Raw genomic sequence first — 25,443 nt, forward strand, 5'->3', positions numbered from 1 at the left:
GGAAGAAATTATCACACCAGCTGCCTGCTGCTGCTGCTGCCAGTGGTGCCTCCCCACTGGGAGCATCCCTTATCCACTCTGCTGAAAATGAGCTGGCGTGCTCAGCAAACAGGCACAGGATGGATTGTGAAGCCAACCTTGCCCACTGTGTCTCAGAGAGGAGTGCCTGTGGGAGCAGCTCCCTGCCAGGGCTGCAGGAGGAGCAGGGGGGACAGGACACTGACACAGTGCAGCATGGCTGGGGACAGATGTCACCTCAATGCCACAACAGGTGGATCTGTCACATCTCATAAAAAAATGGGCCCTAATGATGAGAATTCACTCTCTTGCTTGCCCAGGATTGAAAGCAGATTAAACTGCCATAATGTGTAACTAACTATGCTGGTAGCAGGGACACTGTGGGGACTTGCCTTGGAGAGAGGGGAAATTGCCTCAGAGGGGGTGGGCCAGGACAATCCCAGGGTTAGTTGCCAACACCTCCATATGGTGACTTGCAAACCTCTCTGGGGGACCATGAGCAGGACATGCAGGGCTATTGGAATCAGAACCACTGTGGTGCAGAACCACAGAATGGTTTGGGCTGGAAGGACCTTAAAGCTTATCTTGTCCCACCCTCTGGCATGGCAGGGACACCTTCCACTGTCCCAGGTTGCTCCACGCCCTGTCCAGCCTGGCCTGGGACACTGCCAGGGATCCAGGGGCAGCCACAGTCTGGTCTAATACAGAAATGCAGGTGCAGAAGCAACATCCCTATGTGGAAGGTAAAAGGAGCAGAGGACTTGGTGTTGGAGATATCACATGGTTTATTCTCAAACCCCAGGTATTTAAAAATACCTCCTGTTCCCTGAACAGAGAGCTTTCTCTTTCTATTCACTGCCAGCCTGGTTCCTTGCCCTCTTGCCTGCTTGTGTCACTTACTGCCTGCTCTACTGCCAGCACTGCTGGGGCTCCCAGCCCTGCAGCTCCAGTGGCACTGTCCTGGCCCCCAGGGCACGGCTCCACCCTGCACTGCTGAGCAGCATCATGTGCAGCCTGCCTGTGCTCCAGGACTGGGGCAGGCTGAGGCCACACTGTCCTGGCTGGCTGCTGTGGAAACCTGCAGACACAGGCTCAACAGTCCAGAAATTGGGGCTGGAGGAGGAGGCTCTTAATCCTGAGGGGAATGGATGCTTTGTGTGCACATCTGAAAGTACAAAAAACAAGGTATTAGTGACACTGGCAGAGGCTGGATAGGATCATATAATCATAGAATCACAGAATACCCTGAGCTGGCAGGGTCCCCTAAGGACCATTGAGTCCAACTCCTGCCCCTGCACAGACACCCCAACAATCCAACCCTCTGCCCGAGACCTTTCTCCAAATGCTTCCTGAACTCAGACAGATTTAGTGCTGTACCCACTGCCCCACTGGGTGAAAAACCTTTTCCTGGAATCCAACTTGAACCTCCCCTGACACAGCTCCAGCCATTCCCTCAGGTCCTGTCCCCGGTCACAGGGAGCAGATGCTGGAGCTGGCCCTGTGCTGCCTCTTAGGAGGATGCTGAAAACCACAATGAGCACTGCCCTCAGTCTCCTCCATCTGAACAAACCAAGTGCCCTCAGCTGCTCCTCACAAGGCTTCCCCTTCAGACCCTTCTCCATTCTTGTGGCCTCCTCTGGACACTCTCTAATGGTTTAATGTCTTTTTTATACTGTGGTGCCCAGAACTGCCTGCAGGACTGGAGGTGAGGCAGAGCAAAGCAAGACAAACCCCTCCTGGACCAGCTGGTAATGCTGGGCCTGGTGTCCCCAAGACAGTTGATGTGATGTCAGGTTACATGTAACACTATTCATACACTTTATCTTGTTCTATCTAAGAAATGTAAGCAATATTCTTACTCTAACTCTATTATGTCTAAGCACTGTCTGCAACTGCAGGCCTGGAGCCTCTACTGAAGGTATCAGTATGTTTGCAACCTTCTGCAGAACACACTCTGCTACTCTGGCACTTGAGACTTTTTACGTACTTAAAGCATCAGAACTCACTCTAAGACTTATTCAATCCCTGCACTCTGATTTCTCCCTGAAGAATTCAGAGACCCCTAACTCACTGACTCCAACAATAATCATGTCACAAATGATTCTGTGACACATCACACTACAGCACAGCTTCTCCAGCTGCACTGGAATGAGACGAGAAGGAGAAGTGGCGCCTTCCCTCCAGCACACAGAACTCCTTTGTGCCACGGCCCTGTGCCACCCCCTCTGGCAATACAAGTCCCCTTTCCCCAGGGCCAGCTCCCCAAGCAGCCCCCAGCCCCTGTTGGTTCTGTACCTTGCAGCTGCTGCTCCCAGGCCTGCAGCCTGTCCCGGGCCTGGCTGTTGCCAGAGGCTGCCGACTGCCGGTAGTGCCTGAGCGCCTCCGCCAGGCTCTGCTGCACGCCCAGGCCCTGCTCGTAGCAAACGCCCACGTGGAACCTGCTCTGGGCATCCTGGCACAGCCAGCAGCACAGGAGAGCAAACACAGACACTTCAGCACCTTCTTCACAGCTTACTGCTCTGCCTTTGCTCACTTGGTTAAGTTTACTGCTCCATCCCTCTGTCTCTTCAGTGATTTAGTCCCTGGAGAGAAGGCTCTGCTCCTTTCTATCCCTTTCCAATTAAGTTCACTGATTTCCCTTCAACACCCAAGGCTGTGGCAGGGCAACAAAGGAGCAGCTAGCTCTGCAGAGCATCCCAGTTGTCTCAGAGGTCAGAGTTGAGGTGTCCTGGGCAGCACCACATCCTGATCCCACCCAAACTCCGAGCACGCCCTGACACTGCCCCAAGAGAATTCAAGCCCATGTCTTGGAAAAACATCACAAATGGCATAGAGGCACTTCCTGCCAAGGGTTGGGAAATTGCCCTTTAACACAAGAGTGCAGCACCCTCCTGCTCAGCCCCATTCTAGCCCAGAAGAAATCTCAGGCAGCAGAGATGAAGTAAATGAAGCAAATGTGCACTAGAGAAAAAGCACCTGAACCACTCAGACATATATAACTGCTGGGAATGAACTGCAAAGCAAATGCTGGCACTGCAGTGAAGGCAAATCCAAACCCATGAATGTTTATGTGTCAGCTGTGCACTTATCTTTGAGATCCAATGGGAAGCAAAGGGTCTCAGAAAGCAGGAAAGCAAGATAACACTCCTGAAGACATAAAAAAGACTGCACAGACTCATGGATGGTCACACAGACCTTTCCAGCAACAAAGCCAGCAGCACAACCTGAAGAGTGTGACTGCCAGAAACACGATCTAAACAAGGCTTTGCAAAAAGAAAAAAAAAAAAAAAAAGAAAAAAACCCCAAGTAAGTATCAAGTTTTAATAAAGCCACGAGAAAAGAACATATTGCAAGTATTGCTGTCTGGAATGTAGCTGGTAGAAGCAAGTGAGGAACTCAATGAGTGGGTGCCTTGCAAAATGTTGCAAGTCTCAGTTTATGACAGCAATAAACTCCTTTGGAGATGAGATAAACATGTTGAAGGATTGGCACTTCAGCTGTGACAAGAGACAGGGTTCAATCAGGAGAGCTGCAGCACCATCTCTCCCATATGAACACCTCAGAGCCAAGACTGCAGCCAGGGGAGATCCCCAAATTAGCAGGGCAGAAGTGACTGAGACACCCTTGGAATGAGGATCAGAACTCTTTAATAGGGGTTTCTATTCTGTGGCTGCATGTAGGAAATCAGGGAGGATAAAAAGTGGGAAACAAAGTAGAACATGGTTCTGGTGTTGGAAAAACACTTGTCAGAGTTCCCAGCTCAGCTCTAGCAGAGAGAACAACCAGAGAAATGCTGAATCCATGACTTTTTGTGCTGTTTTCCTTTTTCTGGATTTGTACTAAACAGTGCTGTCCTTGCTTCATCCATACCCAGTGCTCCTTCAGCCAACTAAACAAATTCCAACTCCAGAGTAATGGGAAGTGAATCTGCCCATGGAGCTCTTCTCCCATGAAAATGGGGACAGCCTGGCCTCAGGGCTGAGGCTCTGGGGCATCCACTGAGCAGCAGAGATGCTTGGGATCTGAGAACTCTGATCAAAACATGCCAGGGGTGCACCTGAGGACCTGCAGTTACCTGACAGATGTGGCATTGTTAAGGCATTACCAGTAAATGCCAATCATCTATTTAATGGGCTAACTTACTGTGATACTGTTCAGCACAGACCTCTGACTCCAGGCTGGAAATAAGAAACCAAGGATGAAGTTTAGAAGAGATCTTTAGCAGATTTAGAACTAGATTTGTGTATTGTGATGTCTGAGCTGCTATGGCAAGTCAGGCCTTGTCCCACCAGACTGAGAGTGTCTCCATGCTGGAAAGAGGGTGAAAATCCAAGTGGGAATGTTTACAGTGATGTCATGCCATTCAAAATGGTCAAAGTTATTAAAATGAATTAATTAAAGAAGATCTCACACAACTAAGGAGTGGGCAACACAAAAAGGAAACAGTATTGCCAAATGCAAAGTAATGGTGATAGCAAGAAATTTGGGTTTCACACTGTGACAGCTCCCTGAGACCATCTCATCACTGCTCAGTGCCAGGCAAAGGGCAAGCAGGGCTAGGAATTATTGGAAGGGAATGCAGAACAAAGCAGAGGAGCTCATTATGTGAAATCCACAGCATACCTCCATCCTGAGTCCACTTTTAGTCTGAGCATCTTAAAATGGTCAAAGCAGAATTAGAAAAATAGACAGAAGACTTACAAGCAAAGTGGAACAGCTTAACTACACGGAGACACAAACTAAACTAGCTCTCTGCAGCCTGCAAAAGAAATGACTCAGAAAGGACACACTAAAGGGCACCACAACCACAACTATTAGCCAGCAGAACAGGCAACTGCTATTCATTATTTTCCATTGCACAAAAGCTGTGGGAAGTGAAGTTAAAATGAACAAGTTCTTCAGGAAAAAAAAACAAACCCTGGCCATTACAATGCAGCTGAAAACATGGGGACAATGGGAAGAAACAGAACTGTGGGATGCAGAAGCCTGGCTGCAAGACATGGGATCCACACTCCTGCTCCTCTAAAGGCTGGTGGGGGCTCAGGAGAGTGCTATGCCCACATTGTGGCACTGCCCCTCAAGTAAGAGAAGCCTGGGCCACTCAGGGAAAGTGCAAGCAGAAGATTCTTGGGGATCTACCTGTGAAGAGAAACAGCAACAATGGGGGAAGGCTAAATGGAGATTCAAGTACTTAAGTATGTTAAAGGTGCCTGAATTAGAAAGAAAATCCAGAAACAGTCTTTCCATCCTCTCTACAAAAGGAGAGAAACAATGGGCCAATTCTGGAACAGATTTGAGATAAACACAATGAAGTTCTCCAAGTGATGCAGTAGTGAAAGCTTTTGACTGAAGAGGGTGTAGATGCTCCATAATGGGAAAGCTGCACAATCCTGGAAGCTGGATACAGGCACTGGTGCTGTAGGAGCTCCTCCAGCCCAACAGGGCTGTCTCTGTAGGTCTGTGCTCAGCCCCTATCTCTTCTCCCTGAGACAGCAAGGCTCCACTCTGCCCCTTCACACTGGGCAGTAAAACCCTAACACTCGCTCCCATTTCCAAGAAACCCTGAAATGCTGCATCTGCAGACCCCATGCTGAGGACAATCCTGGCAGGATTACTTACCCCACTGTTTGCTGCCTGCAGCAGGTACTTCAGACCTCTCTTCTCCTGGGGCTGCAGCCCCCTCATGTAGAACACTCCAAGGTAAGCCTGTGCCTGCAACAAAAGCACACTATCCAGATCAGCCAGGATTTGAATGATTCATTTTTTTACTGATTTTTCAAGCTGCTCAGATGCTGGGGTTACTGTGGCAGTGTGGTGAGGACCCTGCCTGGGCAGGGGCTCTTGGGAGAGGCAGGGCTGCCCTAAGGAAAACCAGCATGACATGATAACCACAAAGAAATCACATTTGAGACCCAGAGTATCATTTCAAACTGGCTGTAGGAGTCTGAGCCAGGGAATGGCTCTCACAGGTGTCCTGTCCCCAGGATCCAGCAGATGCACCCCCTGAGCTCCAGGAGGCACAGGCACTGCCAGCCTGGCATGTCAGGATGAGATGGCACATGCCTAAATGCATCTCCTGCAGTGGGAAAGGAGGGCAGGAGACACAGATCTGCACAGATGAGTCATCTCAGAAAGTCACAGATACAAAATGAGGATGTGTTCTTGCTTCAAGCACTGCAAGTTCCCCCAGCACAGCGACCTGTACTCTTGGAATTGAGAGCAGATGAAAACTGAGCTGTATTTTCACAGCTCTCCCAAGCCAAAGGTTTAATGTAGGAGCCCCATTAACAACAGACAACCAATGTGTGGCACACAGTGGCTGTGTCTGCAGGCAGGGCTGTCTCCCAAACACTGCCAGGAATATAAACAGAGAATCAGACAATGGTTTGGGTCAAAAAGGACCTTAAAGCTCCTCCAGCTCCAACTCCTCTGCTGTGAGCAGGGACAAATACATCAGAAGGTTTTTCCTTCCACTGTCACAGATGCTGCTTGCTGGGATGTGGCTCCAACCCTCCAGAGCTCTCTCCTCTGACCTGGAGACACCAACCTCTGTGATCCCAGCCCCTGCTGCTTGCTCCAGGAGTGCCAGAGCCTTGTGCTGCCTGTCCCAGGGGCTGCCAGGGCCATGCTGGAGCAGGAGTCTGGCGTAGCGGTACTGGGCCATGGGGTGATGGCTGCTGGCTGCCTGGCAGTAATAGAAACCTGCCTGAGAGAGACAGAGAGAGAGAGAGAGAGAGACAAACCCAGGTCATGCATGCCTGACCACGAATGGCTCCCCCAGAGCTTCACCTGACTACACCCACCACAAGCTGCATCCCTCCCCAGAGCCCTCCCACACAAACTGGGTTAGGTGACAGTGGAGTGTGAGTACCCAGAGCTCTGGAATCACCCTGCCTGCTGGAGATCAGCTGGGACAGTGGATTGTGACCATGCCAGAGCTCTGGAACCACCCTGCCTTGCTCCACTCAAACTCCCCAAGCTGAAGGGATGGCATTGGGCCAGCCATGACTCAAACCAAGCTGCCTTTGCAGCTCTTCCCAGCTCCAGCAGCTGCTGGGCAGCCTGCACTAGGTGGCAGGCTACAGTTGCAGGAGCCAAACTGGAGATCTGAGCAGTCCTGGGATGTGCAGTGGTGTCTTAAATACAGCAACATGACAGGTTTCTCCTTGGAACCCCGCTGGGTGCTGGTAGCACAGCCTGTGCACCTGGAGAACCCTCAGAAGCTGAGGGAAAGGGATCTCAGAGCACCTCTCTGAGGGGACTGGTGACACTGAAAGCAGCTCTGCAAAGCTGCAATTTTTATTATTTCCAGCATTTTCTACTGAGTCTTCAGAGCTCCCAGGGAATGGGCACGGCCCCGAGGCTGCCAGAGCTCCAGGAGTGTTTGGACAACACCCCCAGGGATGCAGGGTGGGATTGCTGGGGTGTCTGTGCAGGGCCAGGAGCTGGATCCGTGGTTCCTGTCTTCCCTCCAGCTCAGCATATCCCACGACTTTCCCACCCATGTAAAATGAACGAAGCTGCAAGTTCCCAGCACACATCCCTCTGAGATGTGTGCTGCCCACACCCAACCCCCAGGCCCTGGGTACCTTTTCCAAGTCCTTGTCTGTGCCCCTGCCATGCTCATAGCACAGCCCCACGTTGAACTGGGCTTTGCTGTAGCCTCGATCTGCTGCCAGTTTGAAGCAGGTGAAGGCCGCTCGGCAGTGCCCCGCCCTCATGCTCTGGATGCCTGAGGAAAACACAGCTTAAACCCACAGAAAACAGGGAACAGCACCCAGCCACAACCCAGCCTCCAATGCAGCAACCTCCCCCACAGCCACTGGGCCTTCCTTGGCTCACACCAAGTGCTCTGGGCCACTTCCAGCTGGCTCACCAACCCTCACTCCACAGTTTCTGTAAGAAAAATGGTAACACTGCATTTTAGGGATTTTTCTGGGCTCGTGGCAGAGAGGGATCACAGGCTAACACAACGTATGGCTCACATAAAAACAACTTGCTTTTCAGTGCTGCAACTAGTGGTGTATATAGGGCAGGGACTTTTCTTAGCTCATTGCATCTTCCTTCTGCTTTTCTTAGAGTTGCAATCCTGCAATTGCTTTTTCAGCTTGCCAGGAAAACTGTGAGCTCAGACAATAAAAGAAGGATACAATGATATGACATCTTGTGTTGCAAAAAAGACAAAGATGGCTTAATTTTCAACTACAGATGTCAGGACAACGGTGCAGGCTTCAAGCAAGCCTGGATTGAAATATGCTGAGATAAATCAGGTGGCACGATGGGACAAAGGGCAATAAATCTCTCCAAGCACAGTTAAAATTGCTGAAAGGAGGCTTCAGCTTGGGTATTTGCCATCTCTGCCTTCTCACAAGACCTGCAACCATTTGGAGGTCCTCCAAAATGAGAAACCTGTGGTTTAAGGGCAAAAAAAACCAACTCCACATTACCAAGGATATTCAAGGCAATGGAAATATCAATTCGGAAAATCTGCTGCAATTGGAAAGCGGCTTCCTCTAAATGCCCTCGCTGAGCTGGGTCACCCTGAGGAGTCAGAGAAAAAAGCTATTAAAGACAGCTAAATCATATCATACCTAGAGGAGATTCTTGCTTGGAAAGCAAGCAGTGAGACCTGTTTGTATGGTAGTTCAGTCATCAGGAGAGTGAGGTCATGTGTCCACACAAAAACCTCCCTGTCCTCCACAGCCACCTCGCTGGGGAAGCTGCATGGACACTGCTGCCCTTGGTGCAGCCTCTCAGGCATCAGCAGGCCTTGCAGAATTCAGCAAATACCTGATCCTGCTCAGAGCTGACTGCACTTGATCCAACTCACAGCAGCCTGCAGCTCCTCCCCAGGGGCAGCACCCAGGGAATGATGGAGCTGGGCCAGCAGGCTCAGGCTGGATTTTGGGAGAAGTTTCTTCCTCCAGATGGTGCTGGGGCACTGAACAGGCTCCCCAAGGCTGCCAGAGCTCCAGGAGCAGCATTTGGACACTTCTGCCTGGGATTGGTGGGGTGTCTGTGCAGGGCTGGGAGATGGACTCCTGATGCTTTGGATCACTCCCAAACAAGGATATTTTATGATTCTAAGGTAACGTCCCCCTCCAAAAATAACATTACACTTTGTTCCCTCCCCCACATCGAGCCCAGAGCAGGGCCCTGCCAAAACACCCTCACACCTTTGCACAGTTTGACCTAATTCCAGCTGAGCCTCCACCAGCTGCACTGAGCACTGCCCAGTGCTGCTGAAACCCTGCAGGGCACAGCCAAATCCTTCCCTGCTGGGCTATGGGAGAGGGCACAGCCCAGCCCAGCTCCACACCCCGAGTGGCAGCACACAGGGAATGGGGAAAATGTCCCTTGGCACTCACAGCCCCACTGCTGAGCTGGGGCTACTCCCAGGAGGCCCCTGAGCTGCTCCATGACCCAGCTCCAGGCTCTCCTCCAGCCCTGCTCCTCCCAGGATGGGGAGATCCATGCTCACCCCCTCAGCAGATGAAGCAAATTCCTCCTTGGTGCCTTTTGCAGGAAGTCACTCTGCTAAAAACTGAATTTACCTCACTGTGCTAAAAACTGGATTTACCTCCTCTCTGCTCACAGTGTCCTTGAGCAATTGCTCAGTCGAGCCATTTTTTTTAAAAGGGAATTATCTGCATCTAAGATGTGAATTGCAAAAAATTGGCAGGTTTAATCACAACAAGAACAATAATGCAATTTATGGCCTTGTGACTCTCAAGCTGATGCACTCTCTTCAAGCCCCAAGTGCTTCCCTCTTTACCAGACAAGAGCCAGCCCTGATTTGCAGCGTTTGGAGTGACACCACCTTCCCCAGTCATGGGTTGTCTGGTAAACACCAAAATAGCAACAGCATGTAATCATCTAGTGAAAGATTGCATCAAAATGCAAATCCACAGGAACACACTGCTGCTGCTGAATTTAGTTTTTTGTTTGGCTTGGTTTGGTATTTCTTGCCATTTTCTTTCAGTGCTTCCCTGCCAGCAGTGCTGTTTCATGGATACCTCAAAGGATGGGGAAGGAAGTTTCTAAATTCTGGAATTTTCTGGCTGAAGCAGAGATCAGTATATCCCATGTCTTTTTTTTTCCTTGTGTGTGAGGGTTGCTCAGGCTGTGCTTGGGGTAGCTCTAGGATGTGTTCCTGCAGGGAAGCTACAGACAGAAGTGGTATAAAATGAAACCTTACCTTTGCACTGTGGAGAACTGGCCCCACCCTGGAGCTCACAGGGATTTGGAACTCTCCTGCATTAAAAAAAACATCCAACAAAAAAGCCAAGTTAAGAAGTGCTGCATCTTTGCCTCTTCTCATCCTCTCTACTCCATAGCTCTGATCCAAGGTCTGACCTCCCATTCAGTGAGGGACATCAGGACCAGGAGGAATCCCAACCAATCTGACCTTTGGAGCAAAAGCAACCTCTGGAATCCAGCCCTGTGGTTGCAACTCCTCCAGAAAGGCCCCTGGTGTTGACTGAAGACACCAAAAGCAGAGGATCTCCTGCTTCTCCTATACGTTCCAGTAACATGTAATCACAGCTTTAAACCTCTGTGCTCCATTTCAAATTAAAGTACTTCTACTCTGGGTTTCTGCTCCCAAGCACTGGCTCTTCTAGGTTTTTTCTTCTTTACTAAAAAGCCAATTCCTCCTTTGAAAGTCCTGACACGACTAATCAGCCCCTCTTGATTCCTGTCTGTGATTCTAAAAAGACTGCACCATTCATGTCTTTCAACTGCAGCACTTTTCTGCCAGCCTTGGTTACTTTTATGATATTTTGCTGCTATTCCTGAATTCCCAAGAGGGTTACTGAGGTGCAGCCCCTCAAAGCAGTGTCACAGGAGGGGTGACATTGTCCCTTCATGCCTGGATCAGAACTCTCAGCTTGCCCAGGGCATCCCAGCCAGCCCTCAGCTGAGCTGCTGCCTCCCCAGCTCCTTCTCCAGGTCATTTCTTTGCAGGGTACAGCTCTACTTCTGCCAGGGCATGATCAGCCCTCTCAGGTACACTGGGACAGCTGCTCTGTGACCAGGTTCAATCAGAATTATCTGACAGAGCATCTCCAGCCTGAGCCAAGCCACCTTGCTCAGAGCAGGATTGTGCTGGCAGTGCTTACAGTGGCATTTACTGTGAGAGGACAATGACCTCCACAAAGATGACAGCCTGAGGCCAAGGATTTTTAACCTGCTGGATAAAGCAGCTGGATATTGAACTCCAGGTGCTGGAGCCTGATCACTTTGAGCCAGAGCTGTGCCCTCCCTGTGTCTCCCTCTCAAGCTCTGTGAGAGCTAACACAAGTGGAAAAATGTCCTTTTAGGGCCTGATTCCTGGATTCCTGGCAGTGTTTGGCTCCATGAGCAGCAGCAATGAGGTGTGCAGCAGGCAGGAGTGCTCCTTGCACTGTGCCACAGCATGCCAGCTGCAGCCTCATTATTCCCAGACAAACAATTCCCCTCCTGGCTGTATTCAAATGTGTGTTATCTGGACAGGCCCCACTCACCCAACAAGCAAGATCACTGTGGCAAACATGATTCCTATGCAGTATTCCACCAAAAAAATAGTGTAATCTGTGAATTTATTAGCTGTGCTTTCTGTTTCTTTGCAGAGCAGGCATCAAATGATCTGATATTTCTCACTGTAAGGCTCTATCGTGTATCTTCCTCATGATGTAATTTGGGTTTTTGCCACACAAACATCTGCAAATCCCATGAAAAAAAAAAATGGAAAAAAAATTCTCCCACTACTTGTTTAAACAGTATTAGTACATCCACACTTTCAAGAAACTGTACATTTTGCACAGATGTCTACTCCTAAATCAGAAACTCATTTACTGTGAAAATGTTGTAATTTGGACAAACCACTGAACCATGAAAAATAAACAGCCACTAATTCTGAATTCTCTCAGCTGCAAAGCACCTTGTGCCCCTCTACCATGGGAAACCCCTCCTCAGTCAAACCTCCACAGATCAGGAGGTTGTTCACAGTTCAGGAGATGTTCTCAATCCCAGAGAACATCTAGAAAAAAGCACAGGGGCCAACTGATCTGACACCCAGCCCCAGCTCCTGAAGGATCAGAGAGTTCCAGAATGGTTTGGGTTGGAAGGGAACTTAAAGCTCACCCAGTGCCATGGGCAGGGACACCTTCTACCATCCCAGGCTGCTCCAGCCTGGCCTTGGACACTTCCAGAGATCCAGGGGCAGCCACAGCCTCTCTGAGAGACCTGAATTTCCTCACAATCACCTTTGAGGCTGGGCAAGCTAATTTATTCCTCTGCTTCTGTTTAAAAGATGGGAATATCACAGCTGGAATTTTCTGTGCAACTTTATTTCTACTGTTTCAAACCCAAGCTAGGATGCAAACATGACTGCACGGGTTTTTTTTTCCAGGCAGTCTTGCAGCTTTCAGTGCTCTGGGTGCCCAACGCTGACATCTTCAGCAGTTAATAAATATTTTTGTCTCTCTTCACTGTTCATCCTGGACTAATCAAGTGTTGCTCACAGCTAGCTCCAAATGAGGAATTAATAATCTTCTCCTAGACAGCTTAGATTGCTCATCCCAAAACATCCACGAGAACGAAGTCACAACAAGAGCTGGCCAAAATCCAGCGTTTCTGCCTCGTGGAAAATTTCACTGTTTCCAATTGGTTTCATTGTGCTTTGAAATGAAAACACACTTTTGCAATGTCTGTAATCTCAGAATTGAAATAACGAATTTTACAGTTCTGCCAGGGGTAAAATACAACTCCCCAGGGCATCATTCAGCTGCTGTAACACCGAGACTGGCTGTAATCACCTGCTTGCTCACTCTGTGCCTTCAACTTCCAGCAAAAAGCCTCTGAGTGAGGCAGGAACTGCATGGAAAAAATAAAATGTGAACACAGAGCTGAGGACTTGCAGCAATATCCAAAATGGTATTTAAAGCAAGTTTTAAGTTAATTTCCTGAAGTTTTCTTTTTAAACAAAGATTTTGATCCTACTATGTTCCAGTAAAATTGGAGAAAGCTGAGATGTTGGGATCCACCCCACAGATCTTTGCCACAACAACAGCAGATTGTCACTGCACAAGGACACCAGCACCAGCAAGTGTGGAAATGAACTGGAACGCCCAGAGAAAGGGGAAGGACATGGAATTGTCCCCAGAAGATCCCCTGCCATTGCTGGCAGCAGCAAACTGGAGCAGGGGAAGTACATTCTGTTGAGCTCTGTTCTCTCATGGCAAGGCTCTGCTACCAGATTCCCCTGCATCATCTGCCAGGCTGTCTGTCCTTCCCTTCCTTCTGCTCTCCCCAGCTTCCTGCTGCATCCTCATTTTGCCAGCCTCACCCTCTTTCAGTAGCTAAACACCAGATGAAAAAAAAATCCTGCACCTCAGGCAGGTTTTTCTGTAGAAAGCAAAATGTAGTGAAAGGGATCATCAAGCTTTACTTTCCACGGAAAGATTCCCAGGACTTCTCACATGACAAAACCCTGCATTTTTTCAGGCTCTTCAGTGCAGATTACCAAATCTCTCCCTCTCTGACTTTTCTCCATAAACTCCCACAAAATGGATGCACAACATAATGTGGAATGTAACCCGAGGACTTATGCACGGAGCAAAATCAAATTATTTCTGACATATATTATCTCTGACAAGTGACAGTTGGAGATGCTTGGGCAGAAAGGGTGAGGAGCAGGGATTATAAAGTCATGCTCTCCCTGGCAGAACTTTCCAGCAATCAGCTGTTCTGTGATCTGAGCAGGAGGCTTGGCTGGACCAATTAAGTCTCATTTCAAAGTGTAATTTTACCTAATCACTTCTTGGAACCCATTTGTACTTCTGGCCCGTAGCAGCGAGTTCCACAATTTACCTGGGCACTGGCCAAACACAAAATGCCTTTTGCTTTTTTCAAATCTGCTACCTGACCCTTCTGTGCTGCCTTTTGCTATCAGGATTATGAAAAAGACTGTCCCTATTTTATTTTTCTCAACACTTGTAGTTTCACAAAGCACCAGCACATTCTCTGCCACGTCTTTTTTTTTTTTTTTTTTTTTAAGCTGAAGAGTCAGTTTGTGTTTGGATATAATTGTCTCCCTGTCATCTTTTCTCTGCATTTTTGTCCCTGTTTTTCAGGCACTGTCTCTTCTTTAAGTGTTCAAGACGTGGCTGCATCCCAGACTCACATGAACCCACAGCACTGCCTTGTCCTCAGCTCCTTCCTTCACCACAATTAACATTTAATTGGCCTCACTGCTGCCGAGCACTGACTTAACCTTATCAAAAGCACATCCACAGCGACTTTAAATGTTCCCTCTGCAAGACAATTATTAATTTGACACTCCTCACTCTGCCTGTGTATTTACAGCCACACTCCCCTGTGCACACTCCTTTAACCCACCTGGGGATTACCCTGGCTTTGCTTCTCATGCAATCTTTGCCTCTGACTTTCACTGTCCTGAAGAATTCTGTGCCATTTGCTGCTTCTGCTGCCTCGTTTGTCACCTCTCCAAATCACTGCTGCCTGTGCTGAACAGGACAGGGTTCACAAGGGACAGGGGAATCCTACATTAATGGCTCTCCACTGTGAGAACTTTTGTGTGCTTTAAGAAGTTACCAGCCCAAGAGTAACCCCTCCATGTTCCCTCACATCAGCTTTAATTCTTTAGATAGCTTTGGTTCATGTCCTGTCTGGATGATTTTCGGAAAGCTAAAAGCTGGATTATCTTGCTCCACATGCCTGTTGACTTCTCCAAAGAAGTTTTAATAGATTTACAACTCTCTCAAGCCTCTGCAAGGGAGCAAGCTGGCCTGAGAAATGGCTTCCAAAATCCTTCCAAGACCTTTGATACAGCCCACTCATTCCAGCATCTGACACCTCTATCCTGTAGCAGAGTTTCTATCAAACTACAATCACCTTTTTTGCAGTTCTGTGCCTCAAACCAACACCCACCCACCCCTTTTTAAAAGCCAAGCTGTGCAATCTGTCAGTGCTCACTCCCCTGGCTACAGAGCAGGTTTGAGCATGGGATTACAGATGATCCTTGGAGGCTCAGTGATCTCCCAGCTTCTGAAGAACAGCTGAACAAAGACCACGTGGCCTTAGTGACTTGTCACTGTTCAATTTATCAGTTTGCCCAAAAGCTCTTCCTGTTGACTCTCAGCAGGAGCTGTTTGTCAGACACACATTCACTCCAGGATGTTCAGCTGTGCCAAGTGCAGGCATTGCTGTCTCCCCTTCTTCCCACCACTCCTCCCAGAGGTCCATGTCCAGTCACCTGCCAGTGCTGGAGTGCTACTTAATACGCTCCAGGCTAAAGCAGATGGGTTAAACAGTCTAATTGGCAGTTTAGGTAAATTAACCTGGCTGTTTTCCTGGAGTTAATTAGGAGACATGGAAACAAAATGCTCCATTTGCCAACTGATGGGAATGGTAACCTCTGGCAGGAGAAGGTTTGATAAGCAGTGATGGGCAGTAGCTGAAAACAGCACAGAAGGAAGCCAAAATTCTGAAAGGAAGCATAAAATGGGGAGCAGCTCTGACCTTTTCTGCAGCACCTTCATTATGTAAATTCTTCCCTGTGAGGGTGCTGAGGCCTTGGCACAGAGAAGCTGTGACTGCCCCTGGATCCTTGGACGTGTCCAAGGGCAGGTTGGACAGGGCCTGGAGCAGCCTGGGATAGTGGAAGGTGTCCCTGCCCTGGCAGGGAACAAGAAGAGCTTTCAGGTCCCTCTCAACCCAAACCATTCTGTGATCCTGTGATTTAGCCAACATCTGGGGCTGGTTTCCTGATGTGCCTTCTGTACACCACCACTGACTGTTGTCCCTTGCCACCTGCTCCTCAGGCTTCCTTCTCCCAACAACTTCCCTGAGGCCATTGTCAGTGCTTCTTTATCTAGTGAGCTGAGGCCTCATCTGATCTTCAGTGTGACTTTAAATTCCCTATGTAGGACAAGCTTTCCTGGGTGAGACTTCAATTTTGTTGGAGTCTATATTTCTATTTTTATAAAACTCATTTCAATAATGTCTTTAATACCTCCTTCCACTGTCTTATCTATGGCAGAAGAGCTCAGAAACACATCCTCATCTTGCAGGAAGGGAATAATGCCTTCAGTTTCCCACCATGTACACCAGATCAATGGTGCAGCATCCTCCTGAATCCTTCTGGCTGCAAACATCTGTCCACAAAAAAAGAACAGGACTGGGTGCTGCAGTCAGTCTGCTAAGGCACAGCAGTGTTGGGAAAGCTGTTGTCACCTGTGTTATAGCACAGCCTTGTCTTTGCCTCCAGGAGGTTTTTTTTGGACTCTGATTCATCTCTCTGAAATCTTGCCTTTCCACTCTCACCTGCCTCCCGAGGTGTCAATAAATGGCTATACACACGTTTTGGCTCTGAGCTTGCCTTGCAGGAGCTCCCAGCCCCTTGTGCCACGAGGATCCTGCCCCCAGCACATGGCACATACCTGCTTCTGCCCAGGGCTGGCTCTCTCCTTGCCCTGAGGGGATGCCTGAGGAGGAATTCTCTGCTACAGCCTCTGCACTTGCTTTCTGCAGGATCTGGGAGCCCAGCTGCTCGCCAGGACAGCTGGATGAGGCTTCAGCCACCACTGTAACACAGAGCACAAAGAGTGTGTCTGCTCCAGGCGACAACAGCGGCCTGTGCATGTTCTCAGTGTCCTCTGACCACACCGACAAGCAGGGGGGAAAGTTCGAGCGGCAGAATCCAGAACGGAAAACAAAGGTAAAGGCACACAGAATGGGACTGCACCAACTCGTTAAGCAGAAAGATTCTCTGACACTCTCCCAGGGCCCAGAGCGGCTGTCAGCCTCTCCCAGCACAGGAATCCCACCCGGCAGCCCCCGCCGCCCTCCCCGGGCCACAGCCGCTGACCTGCGGGCCTGGGGGGCAGCGACGAACGCCAGGGAAGCCTTCTCTCCGGCCGGGAGTCCGGCAGCGACCGGAGCCAGGCGATCTGCCTGAGCAGCTGCAGCAGCAGCGCGCCCACAGCGCCCTGCGGAGAATGGACACCGTGAGGGGAATGCCCCGCTCGGGATCGCCCTGCAGAGAGCGTGAGGGGAATGCCCCGCTCCCTCCCGGCCCTTCTCCGCTCGGGGATCACCCTGAGGACAATGGTCACCGTGAGGGGAATGCCCCGCTCCCTCCCGGCCCTTCTCCGCTCGGGGATCACCCTGAGGACAATGGACACCGTGAGGGGAATGCCCCGCTCCCTCCCAGCCCTTCCTCGCTCGGGGATCGCCCCGAGGTGTCCCCTCACCCAGGTGACCGCCTCCCGCACGGAGTAGCGGGGCACCAGGCCGGGCAGCGCCTGCCGCCGTCCTCCTCCTCGTTCCGGGCCATCCTGACACGCGGGCGCCCTGCAAAACAAGCGCACACGCACGGCAGCCGTGAGGCCGCGCCTCGCGGGGAGCACCCCAGCCGCACTCACCCGAGCCGCACTCACCGCTCGGGGCTGTGCCCGCGGCCGCCGCCCAGCCCCGGGGCACAGGCGGGGCGGGCGGGGGTGGGCGCGCAGCGGCCCCGGCCCAGCAGCAGCAGCCGCCACATCCCGCCCGCCCCGCCGGCAAGGCGGCAATGCGCGGGTCATAGAGACGGGCGGGCGGCCGGGCACGGCGGGGGCACAGCGGGCCGGGGCTGCGGGCACGGCGAGCGCACAGGGGGGACAGCGGGGAGGAGGGCGGCTAAAGGGAGGCCGGGCGGAGCGGCAGCACCGCCACGGAGCGGGGAAAGAGCGGCACGGGCGGCGCGGAGCGGGGATAGAGCGGCGGCGGCACCATAGAGCGCGGGCAGAGCGGCCCCGCCGCCGTGGAGCGCGCACAGCGCCGCCCGCGCGGGAGGTCCCGGGAGGGCGCGGCCGGCGCTGAGCGGGCAGCGGTCCGCAAAATGCAGAATATCTAAAGAGTTTCTGAAAGGAAAGGTGGTGTTGGATCTCTGTCTGCTTTCCAGCCTAATCAAGAAGAGTGGTTTTAGCAGCGGCTCACAAGCTCTATGCGATGTCCAGGTGTTCGAAAGACTTGTTGGTGGAGTCACCTTGCTAATGATGCTGACATTTCATAGTTAACAATTTGTCCAGAGTGTAACAGGGAATGAGAAGGGGGCTATGAAACAGCGAGCTGCCTTATTGTTGCAGAATGTGGAATAAATTAAAATGAAGGATGTTCTTTGGTGCTTGATCTTTGTATGTTTTCAAGCCGCATCAACAAGAAGGGAAATTTAATCCCTGGAACAAATAGCACATAACAAGCTGTAAGTGATGTCCGAGTGTTAGAAGGACAAATTGCTGGGAATTGCTGAGGTTTAGGGTGTTGGCTGGAAAGGCTGAGCTGGAGCAGAGAGCAGCCAGAGCAAAAGGAATAAAATCTGTATTTATTGAAAGGATCCACCTTGGGCAGTGCAAGAGCCCGGCCGGGGCTGCACCCAAATCAAATCCCAGATGGATCCTGGGCACCAGTTTTACACTTTTATCAGTTTTGGTTCATCTCCACACTGGGGTCAATGATCCAAGCACAGCCCCAGGCTATGCAGTCTCAGCCCCTGGCTTTGCCCCTTTCCCTCGCTGCTGTTTCTGATTTTTGGGTACCAGTTGTCCTTGATTCTCTGGCTAGAAAGGAATTGTTTTGTCCAACTCCCCGGTGAGGAGAACTCAGTGACAGCTAATATGAAGTTTCAGAGTTACACACTAAGCAGCAGAGATTCTGAAAAATAGAAAAGCTAAAACCCAAGGCATCAAGGGCTGGACAATTTTCAGTGACCTCAGACCCCAGGGAGGTTGAGAAAGCTTAGCAAGAAGGTTGTGCCACTGATGGTGGGCACAAGGCAGAATTTATAGACCACAAAATAAGGAAGAGACTGATAAAGCCAACTCAGCAACGGGGCTAAAATCAGCTCAGAATGGGTGGAAGATAATTCCAGCAGGAACAGGTCACAACCACTGACCCATGGCCTAAGAAAGCACTGACCCAAAAGAACAGAAAGACTGAGCGTGGGACTAATTAGCATGAGAAGCGAGAGACTCATTAACCAACAGAAGATAGAATACTAATTAATTGGAGAACTAAGTGACATGTAGCCAGTGAACACTGATGCCTTTGTTTGCTAAAGTGGGAACTGTAAATAAATCAAACACCTCGACTCTGTCTATATCAGCCTCTTGCACATCGAGGAAAGAGCCTGTTTTGGGATAAAGGGAGAATCCCTGGGGTGGGGGATAACTCCTTGGAAAACATGGACAGGGACACAGCACAGGCTTGTCATACCCAGGTTGTTCCTGCAGTTTTGGGCTGTCTGTGAGTGCTCCCTGAGCCCTGGGGGTGACAAAATAAAGGAATATTTTTTATTGCCCACACCTTAATAGTGGGGAGTGCTGAAGGGTTGTTGCATTATAAACTAAATAAAGTGCCTTTCCCTTACCCAGAGCTGCACCCAACAGAGACCATGTCATGCCAGCCTGAGAAAAAAAATCAGCCTCATATCCTCCTCACCCTGGGTTTCCACCAGGAGTAGGAATATTTCCCTGCTCTTTCCAGCTGAACACTCTCATTTATTTATTTGTTCCATAGGTTCAGAAATTCTTGGTTCATTCCAGCAGTTTCTCTCTTTCTGGAATGTGGTGTTTTCTGTGCAGGTAATTCTTGTTATGAGCTCAGAATTCTTGTTCAGTATTAGCTGTGGTTTATGCTCGAATGGCTGCAGGTTTAATTCCAGCTGTGGAAGATCCATAATCGCTCTCCTTCATTAGCCAAACATTTGCTTTCAACCACTAAATTTCTCTTGGTGTTCCAAAGCTTTTTTGTTTGTTTGTTTGTTTTTGGTTTTGTTTTGTTTTGCTTTTGTGGTGTCATATGGGACACAAATCCTTTATCCTTTTCACCCCAGATTTGGTTTAATAGTGTAATTACAAAGTCATTTAGTTGCCTGTTTCACTAAATGTGTCTGTAATTGTCTCATGTTAGTAGACTGGTGTTTGCTAAGCTACTACAGTTTGTTTGGGGATGAAAATTACATGCAAAATAGAAATATCAGCATCTCCACTCTATAATCTTGCCTTAATTTTCTCGCTCATCAGGTTGATACCACTAATTAATGCTCCAAAAACTGAACCTGCATTTGTGGGTATTGGTTCATCCACGATGATCTCAGTTGAACACTGAATTTTTAATGCTTTGGTCCTGGTTTCCTTTCAAGTCCCCAGCCAGGTGGTCTCTGTCTTTTCTGTGACTGGAGAGGCAGGAGCAGAGCTGGTCTGTTTGGATTCCTGTTGTGAGGATTCCCCAGGAGCGGCAGTGCTCATGGTGCAGTTGTGTGGTTTTGTCTGTGACACTGGAGAAGAAAAATCAAGGATGGATAGATGGTGAGGGGATGCTGAGAGATGAGGAAGGAGCTCTGCAGGGAAGGACCAAGTGGCCAAGGAGGCCAGTGGGATCCTGGGGTGCTTTTCCAGCGGATTAGGGAGGGGTCCTGCCTCTGTGCCCAGCCCTGGGGGCACCTCTGGGCTGCTATGCCCATCTCTGGATCCTCAGCACAGCAGGGCCAGGAGCTCCTGGAGCTGAGCAAGGGCTGGAGCATCTCAGTGCCCAGGAAAGGCTGAGGGAGCTGGGGCTGCTCAGCCTGGAGAGGAGACACGGGGAGAGGGGCTCAGCCCTGGGTGTCCCTGGGTGTCCCTGGGTGTCCCTGGGTGTCCCTGAGTGTCCCTGTCTGTCTGTCTGTCTGTCCCTGTGTGCAGGAGGTCAGAGCAGTCCCAGGCTCTGCCCCAGGTCCCAGCAGTGGCACCAGAGGAAGGGGCAGGGGCTGAGCCCAGGAATTGCCCCTGCACAGGAGGCAGAACTTGTGCCCTGGGCAGTGCCCAGCTCTGAACAGAGTGTGCACAGAGGCTGTGAGTGTCCCTGGGGATATTCCAGGTGTTCCTGTGCCCTGAGCTCTGGGATGGAGCAGGGAGGTGGCACCAGGTGATCACTGTGGCCCTTCCAGCCTGACCCATCCTGGCATTCCATGAAGGAACCTGATCTGGACAAGACAAAGCTGAGCTGGCAGAGCTCAGAGCTGGGGCTGCTGTGCTGTGGCTGAAGGAGGAAATGTTGAAGAGAGGCAGGAGAATAATCAGAGTGTTCCACCTGAGGTTCTGCTCTGGGCTTGCTCAGCTCAGCCAGTTTGTGTCCTTGCAGCTTGAAGGCAGAGTGGAAAGGACATTGAGGAGGAGGAGGTGACCAGCCCTGAGGGATGGCTGCAGGTGCAGTGTCTTGCTGCAGTTTTCCTGCCTGCTGGTGCTGGGATTTTGCTCTGTGCACCCAGGGGCGGTGGGGGAAGTGGCCAATGTCACTGCAGGGTCACAGCAATCAGGAGAGGATTCTGCTGACTGAGAAAGGGCAAACAGCATCCACTCAGTGAAGGATTCTTCCCTGGGAGGGGGGTGAGGCCCTGGAGAAGCTGAGGCTGCCCCTGGATCCCTGGAAATGTCTAAGGTCAGGTTGGGTATTGGGGTTGGAGCAGCCTGGACAGTGGGAGGTGTCCCTGCCATGGCAGGGGTGGCACTGGGTGAGCTTTAAGGTCCCTTCCCACCCAAACCATTCTGGGATTTTATAAGAAGGAAAGAAGAAGGATTGGACAATTCTAAAACACTTGATTTAACCTGACTCTCTGGAAGGTGTTGGGGAGCTTTCACACTGTTTTAGGCAAGATTGGGAACAGCCAGGATGGATTTAAGGATAATTATGCCAAAGGAACCTGATTGCCTCTGTGGTGAGACTGGCTCAGAACACAAGGGGAGAGCAATGGGTGTTGTTTACTGGACTATGCCACACTGGGGCATTTACCATGGGGTAAATGAGCTGGAAATTGGATGGAAGCCAGCCTGGATTGCTGGGCTCAGCTGCTGGTCAGCAGCACACAGATTGCACCAGAAGGGGCAGAGAAAACTCTGCTTGTTATCATGATAATTGTAGGAAAATAAATACTTTGCTCCTGAGGGAAATAAATACTGTGCTCCTTAAGAAATATATTTATTTTGGTTGGAAGAGGGAACTAGGCTGGTTGTGGAAAGCAAGCTAAAAATAGACATGGAGGTTCTAGAAGGTTATACACATTGTGAGTTCTTTTAAAAACCTTTGTAGTTGAAATCACTCTTTCAGTCACTGGTTTGGACACTCATTAATGCACATCCCCCCTCAAAGTGCAGAAAAAAAGAATGTATTTCCAAGGTTTTGATTATTTTTTTGAGGCACATTTGGCACTGGAATTTTATTCCCTGGAGCTGGTTCCTCTTGTCTTGTAGTGGCCTCCTGCTAACTTACGGTTTCATCTGCATTTTTATTTTCCTGCATCTTGAGCAAAGTAACTTAGTGGACCATATAAGCTTTGATAGATAATAGTTGTTTCTTTAATCTAAACCCAGAAATTTATGGCCAAAAATCTTGCCATCCCCTTTGACCAGATATACTTCAAACAGTGTAATTACAGGGGATATCTCGTTTCACAGCTCACAGACAAAGCAAATGTGTTTGTTTTACTTTATTAGATTTCTTATAATACGTTCATACAAACCCAAATGTGCATATACACACTCTGTCAATACTGCCAACTGCAATTTATTAAGTTTTATAAATTTTTTCCACTAGGTCACTATGTTGTTAAACAGAGAGTGGAGGCAGGATCAATGCAAAAGATGGCAAAGCAAAATTTCCAAGTAAACAACCTCAGCTTTCTCTTAATAAGTTTATAAGGGATATTTTTGAGGAAGGCTAATTAATCACTTGCCTGAGACCTCTCTTAGAGCAGTTGTACTGTAAGAAAAGAGAATAAGAAAACAAAGGTATTTGGGCATAAGCTGTAGCTGGTGCTGCTGCTTCCCTGAGAGCTGCAAAGCCCCTCAGCCAGTCACTGTAATCCAGAGCTGGAACTGGGAACAGCTTTGGGGATAGATCTTGTTGCTTTGTGATGAACTCCGAGGCCCTGGGAGAATCTCTTGGTGTTGACAGCCCCTGACAGTAAATGTCACATGGACTGGGAGGGAGCTCAGAGCCTTCTGGTGACTGCTATGAGAAGAGACACGGTGACAGCAAACCTGATTGATGAGCCGTGCCACGAGGCCAGGGAGCTCTGCCTGGTGATTGTCTGTAATTGAATGGTCCACGGAAGTTATTTCTGGGCTTCCACAAACACTCCAGGAGACTTTTCACAGGGGAGGGCTGTGAATCCAGGCTGAGGTGCTCAGCAAGTCCTTGTTAAGTCAGCCCTAACAGGCTTTAAAACTTAACGGGCCGCTCTAGCTGTGTGCCCAGAGCTATAATGAAACGAGCGGCACGTGGAGAGGGTCAGTCCTGCCATTTCCTTTAGGAATGTTCCTCTGTCAGCTTCTGCCTCCTTTTTAGTGCCTTCTCCTCGTGGCTGGGCTGTGTGATGTTGGTGATGTTGGCTGTCAGGGCTGTGACACGGCCGTGCTGTGACACCGGCTCGTCCAGGGACGCTCCGGGCGCTCGGCACGAGTGTGAGACCTCAGAGCCCCTCACCCAGCCAAGCACTGCTGGCCCCGACCAATTAAATTGGCCTCCCTCTCATTAAAACCCCTGTGCAGGCTCTGGTGTGTCACAGATCTTTAAAATCTCCATTATGAATTCCACTTTCTTGTGGGTATTTTTAGTTTCTACTTGAAGAAATGATTATTGTCTCTTGCACTTAAACATATCAGTTTCGGCTCTGCAGACATCTCCTCTGGGCCACAGTCAAAGACCTGATCTGACTTGAACTGCCGAATCCTCTGGGAGGATTTCAACACAGCTCCAAGCACTCGGACACTGCAACTGTGCAAGGAGGAAGAGGGAAAGAAATCCAAGCCCTCCCCCCTTCCCTTTGGTTAGGCAGGAGCACATCCCTTACAGATTTACTTGGTTGTGCCAATTTAATGTGATTTCTTCTGAGGGCTTGGAACCACTCAAGGAAGGCTGACAGGTTTTATCAACAGAATGGAAGCTGAAGTGATAAGGTGAGAGCTGTTGACCTGATAACTAACAAACAGAAAACTCCAGTGTCCCTCCAGCTAAATATTGCACTCCTCAGGTAAGTAAAGCATGGCAGCAGCTGTGGTCTTGTCACTGAGCAAGAGAGTGTTGGAGTGCAGAGGAGCAGGAGGTGAACTGTGAAAACAAACACATTCACTTTGCCACAGACTATTTCCCTCTATTACTTTTAATGAGAGCTAAACTCCAAAATGCACAATGGGACAATAATATTGTGGGGAGAAGAAAATCTGCGTGCAGCTCCGAAATTCCAGACACCCGGTTGCAATTAAAATGATTGCTGGTGGGTTATTAATGGCTCACCAGGAGCTGGAGGCTGTTACCAGGTTTGGGACCAACTGGTACAAGTGACTGAAAGGCAGAGCTGAGTTAACAGCCTGAACCCACAGTGCTCAGAGGAGCTGGGAAATGAGAGAAGTGCGAAAAGGTTAGAGGAGCTGTGTAAAAACACATCCCTGAAGGGGCTGGCAAGAAACAGCTGGGTCACTATAGCCAGATGTTAAACACAGCCTAAGTGTGTGTGTGGGTGTGTGTGTGGTGGGGGTTATTATATTATCTATTTAATTTATTTTAATTCTGAAGTTGTGGTGGGGGAGCACAGCTGGGAGAGGAAGTGGAGACCTTAATGAGCGGCGATTTCCAGGTGATGAGCACAAAAAGCACTGCAAGCCTTTCATTGCTCCTTTCCCTTCCATCTCCCTGAAAGCACACTGGGATGATGTAGGAGACAGAGCTGTCACCGTGCTCCCAGAGCCCTGGCAGTCGTTGTCTGACAGGAGATGAAGGCTTCAGCAGCTGAACAAAGAGGCACACGACAGAGCTCGTGTTCGGTGTCCATCTCCCCTCGCTGGCACCTGGCCTGCCACAAATGCCGAGCCATCCCTTCCTTCTCCTCCTCTCATTCATGCTAACTCTGCCTCTCACATGAAAGCACTTTTGTACTCCCCATGTTTGTCATCCTGCCATGTCGCTTCTCTTTTTGCTGTTAACAGTTTCTTTTTGTCTCAGGTGAGGGTACCAGAGATGCTGTTGGAGGAGCAGAGCCATGGTGAATGTAAAAAAGGGGCAGGGCTGCACTTTCCTCTCCTAAGAATTCAAAACTTTGTTTTTTTTGTTGGTTTTTTAATATTTTTTTTTTCCTTGCTCTTGAGCAACGAGGTCATATATTCATAGAACAAGCTGTTACAATGTTGAGGTGCATTTCCTAAATTGTGCAAACTAGCTCAGAGCCCATCACTCTGCGTGTAAAATGTTGCTTTTTGTGGATAAGCAGATTATAGTTGTCAGGGCTGAAATTTATCTTCCACTTTGTCATGAGGCTTACTCAGTGTCGTGGCATCTTGAACTTTTTGCTGTAAATATTATCCTAATTAATTTCATTTCTATCAGAAAACTTCTTCACTTTTCCCCCAACTTTTC

General features: G+C 49.6%; 1 protein-coding gene across 2 annotated transcripts; it reads right to left on the bottom strand.

Annotated features, from left to right (window-relative positions):
- Positions 1 to 779: 779 nt before the first annotated feature.
- On the bottom strand, positions 780 to 17,791 carry DELE1 (DAP3 binding cell death enhancer 1). Of its 2 annotated transcripts, XM_079319776.1 has the most exons (11): positions 17,460 to 17,789; positions 17,274 to 17,373; positions 16,889 to 17,009; positions 16,461 to 16,604; positions 10,217 to 10,272; positions 8,466 to 8,559; positions 7,608 to 7,750; positions 6,566 to 6,724; positions 5,638 to 5,730; positions 2,314 to 2,470; positions 780 to 1,183 (listed from the first exon to the last, which is right to left on the bottom strand). In XM_079319776.1, the coding sequence occupies exons 1-11, from the start codon at positions 17,561 to 17,563 to the stop codon at positions 927 to 929; spliced, it is 1,428 nt and encodes a 475-aa protein (XP_079175902.1). In that variant the 5' UTR covers positions 17,564 to 17,789; the 3' UTR covers positions 780 to 926. The 2 variants fall into 2 exon arrangements, with proteins under 2 accessions (XP_079175902.1, XP_079175903.1); XM_079319777.1 differs by lacking the exon at positions 16,461 to 16,604 and having other exon boundaries at positions 17,460 to 17,791.
- Between the last annotated feature and the right edge of the window lie 7,652 nt (positions 17,792 to 25,443).

The sequence above is a fragment of the Erithacus rubecula genome (assembly GCF_903797595.1).
Source record: "Erithacus rubecula genome assembly, chromosome: 16".
Lineage (NCBI taxonomy): Eukaryota > Metazoa > Chordata > Aves > Passeriformes > Muscicapidae > Erithacus > Erithacus rubecula.

Excerpts from the sequence above, each read along its gene's own strand:
- DELE1 (XM_079319776.1), bottom strand. The coding sequence starts at position 17,563 with ATGTGGCGGCTGCTGCTGCTGGGCCGGGGCCGCTGCGCGCCCACCCCC. Across the intron at positions 17,374-17,459 it reads CGCGGGCACAGCCCCGAGCG|GGCGCCCGCGTGTCAGGATG; the intron begins GTGAGTGCGGCT and ends CTTGTTTTGCAG. Across the intron at positions 16,605-16,888 it reads GCTGCCCCCCAGGCCCGCAG|TGGTGGCTGAAGCCTCATCC; the intron begins GTCAGCGGCTGT and ends TCTGTGTTACAG.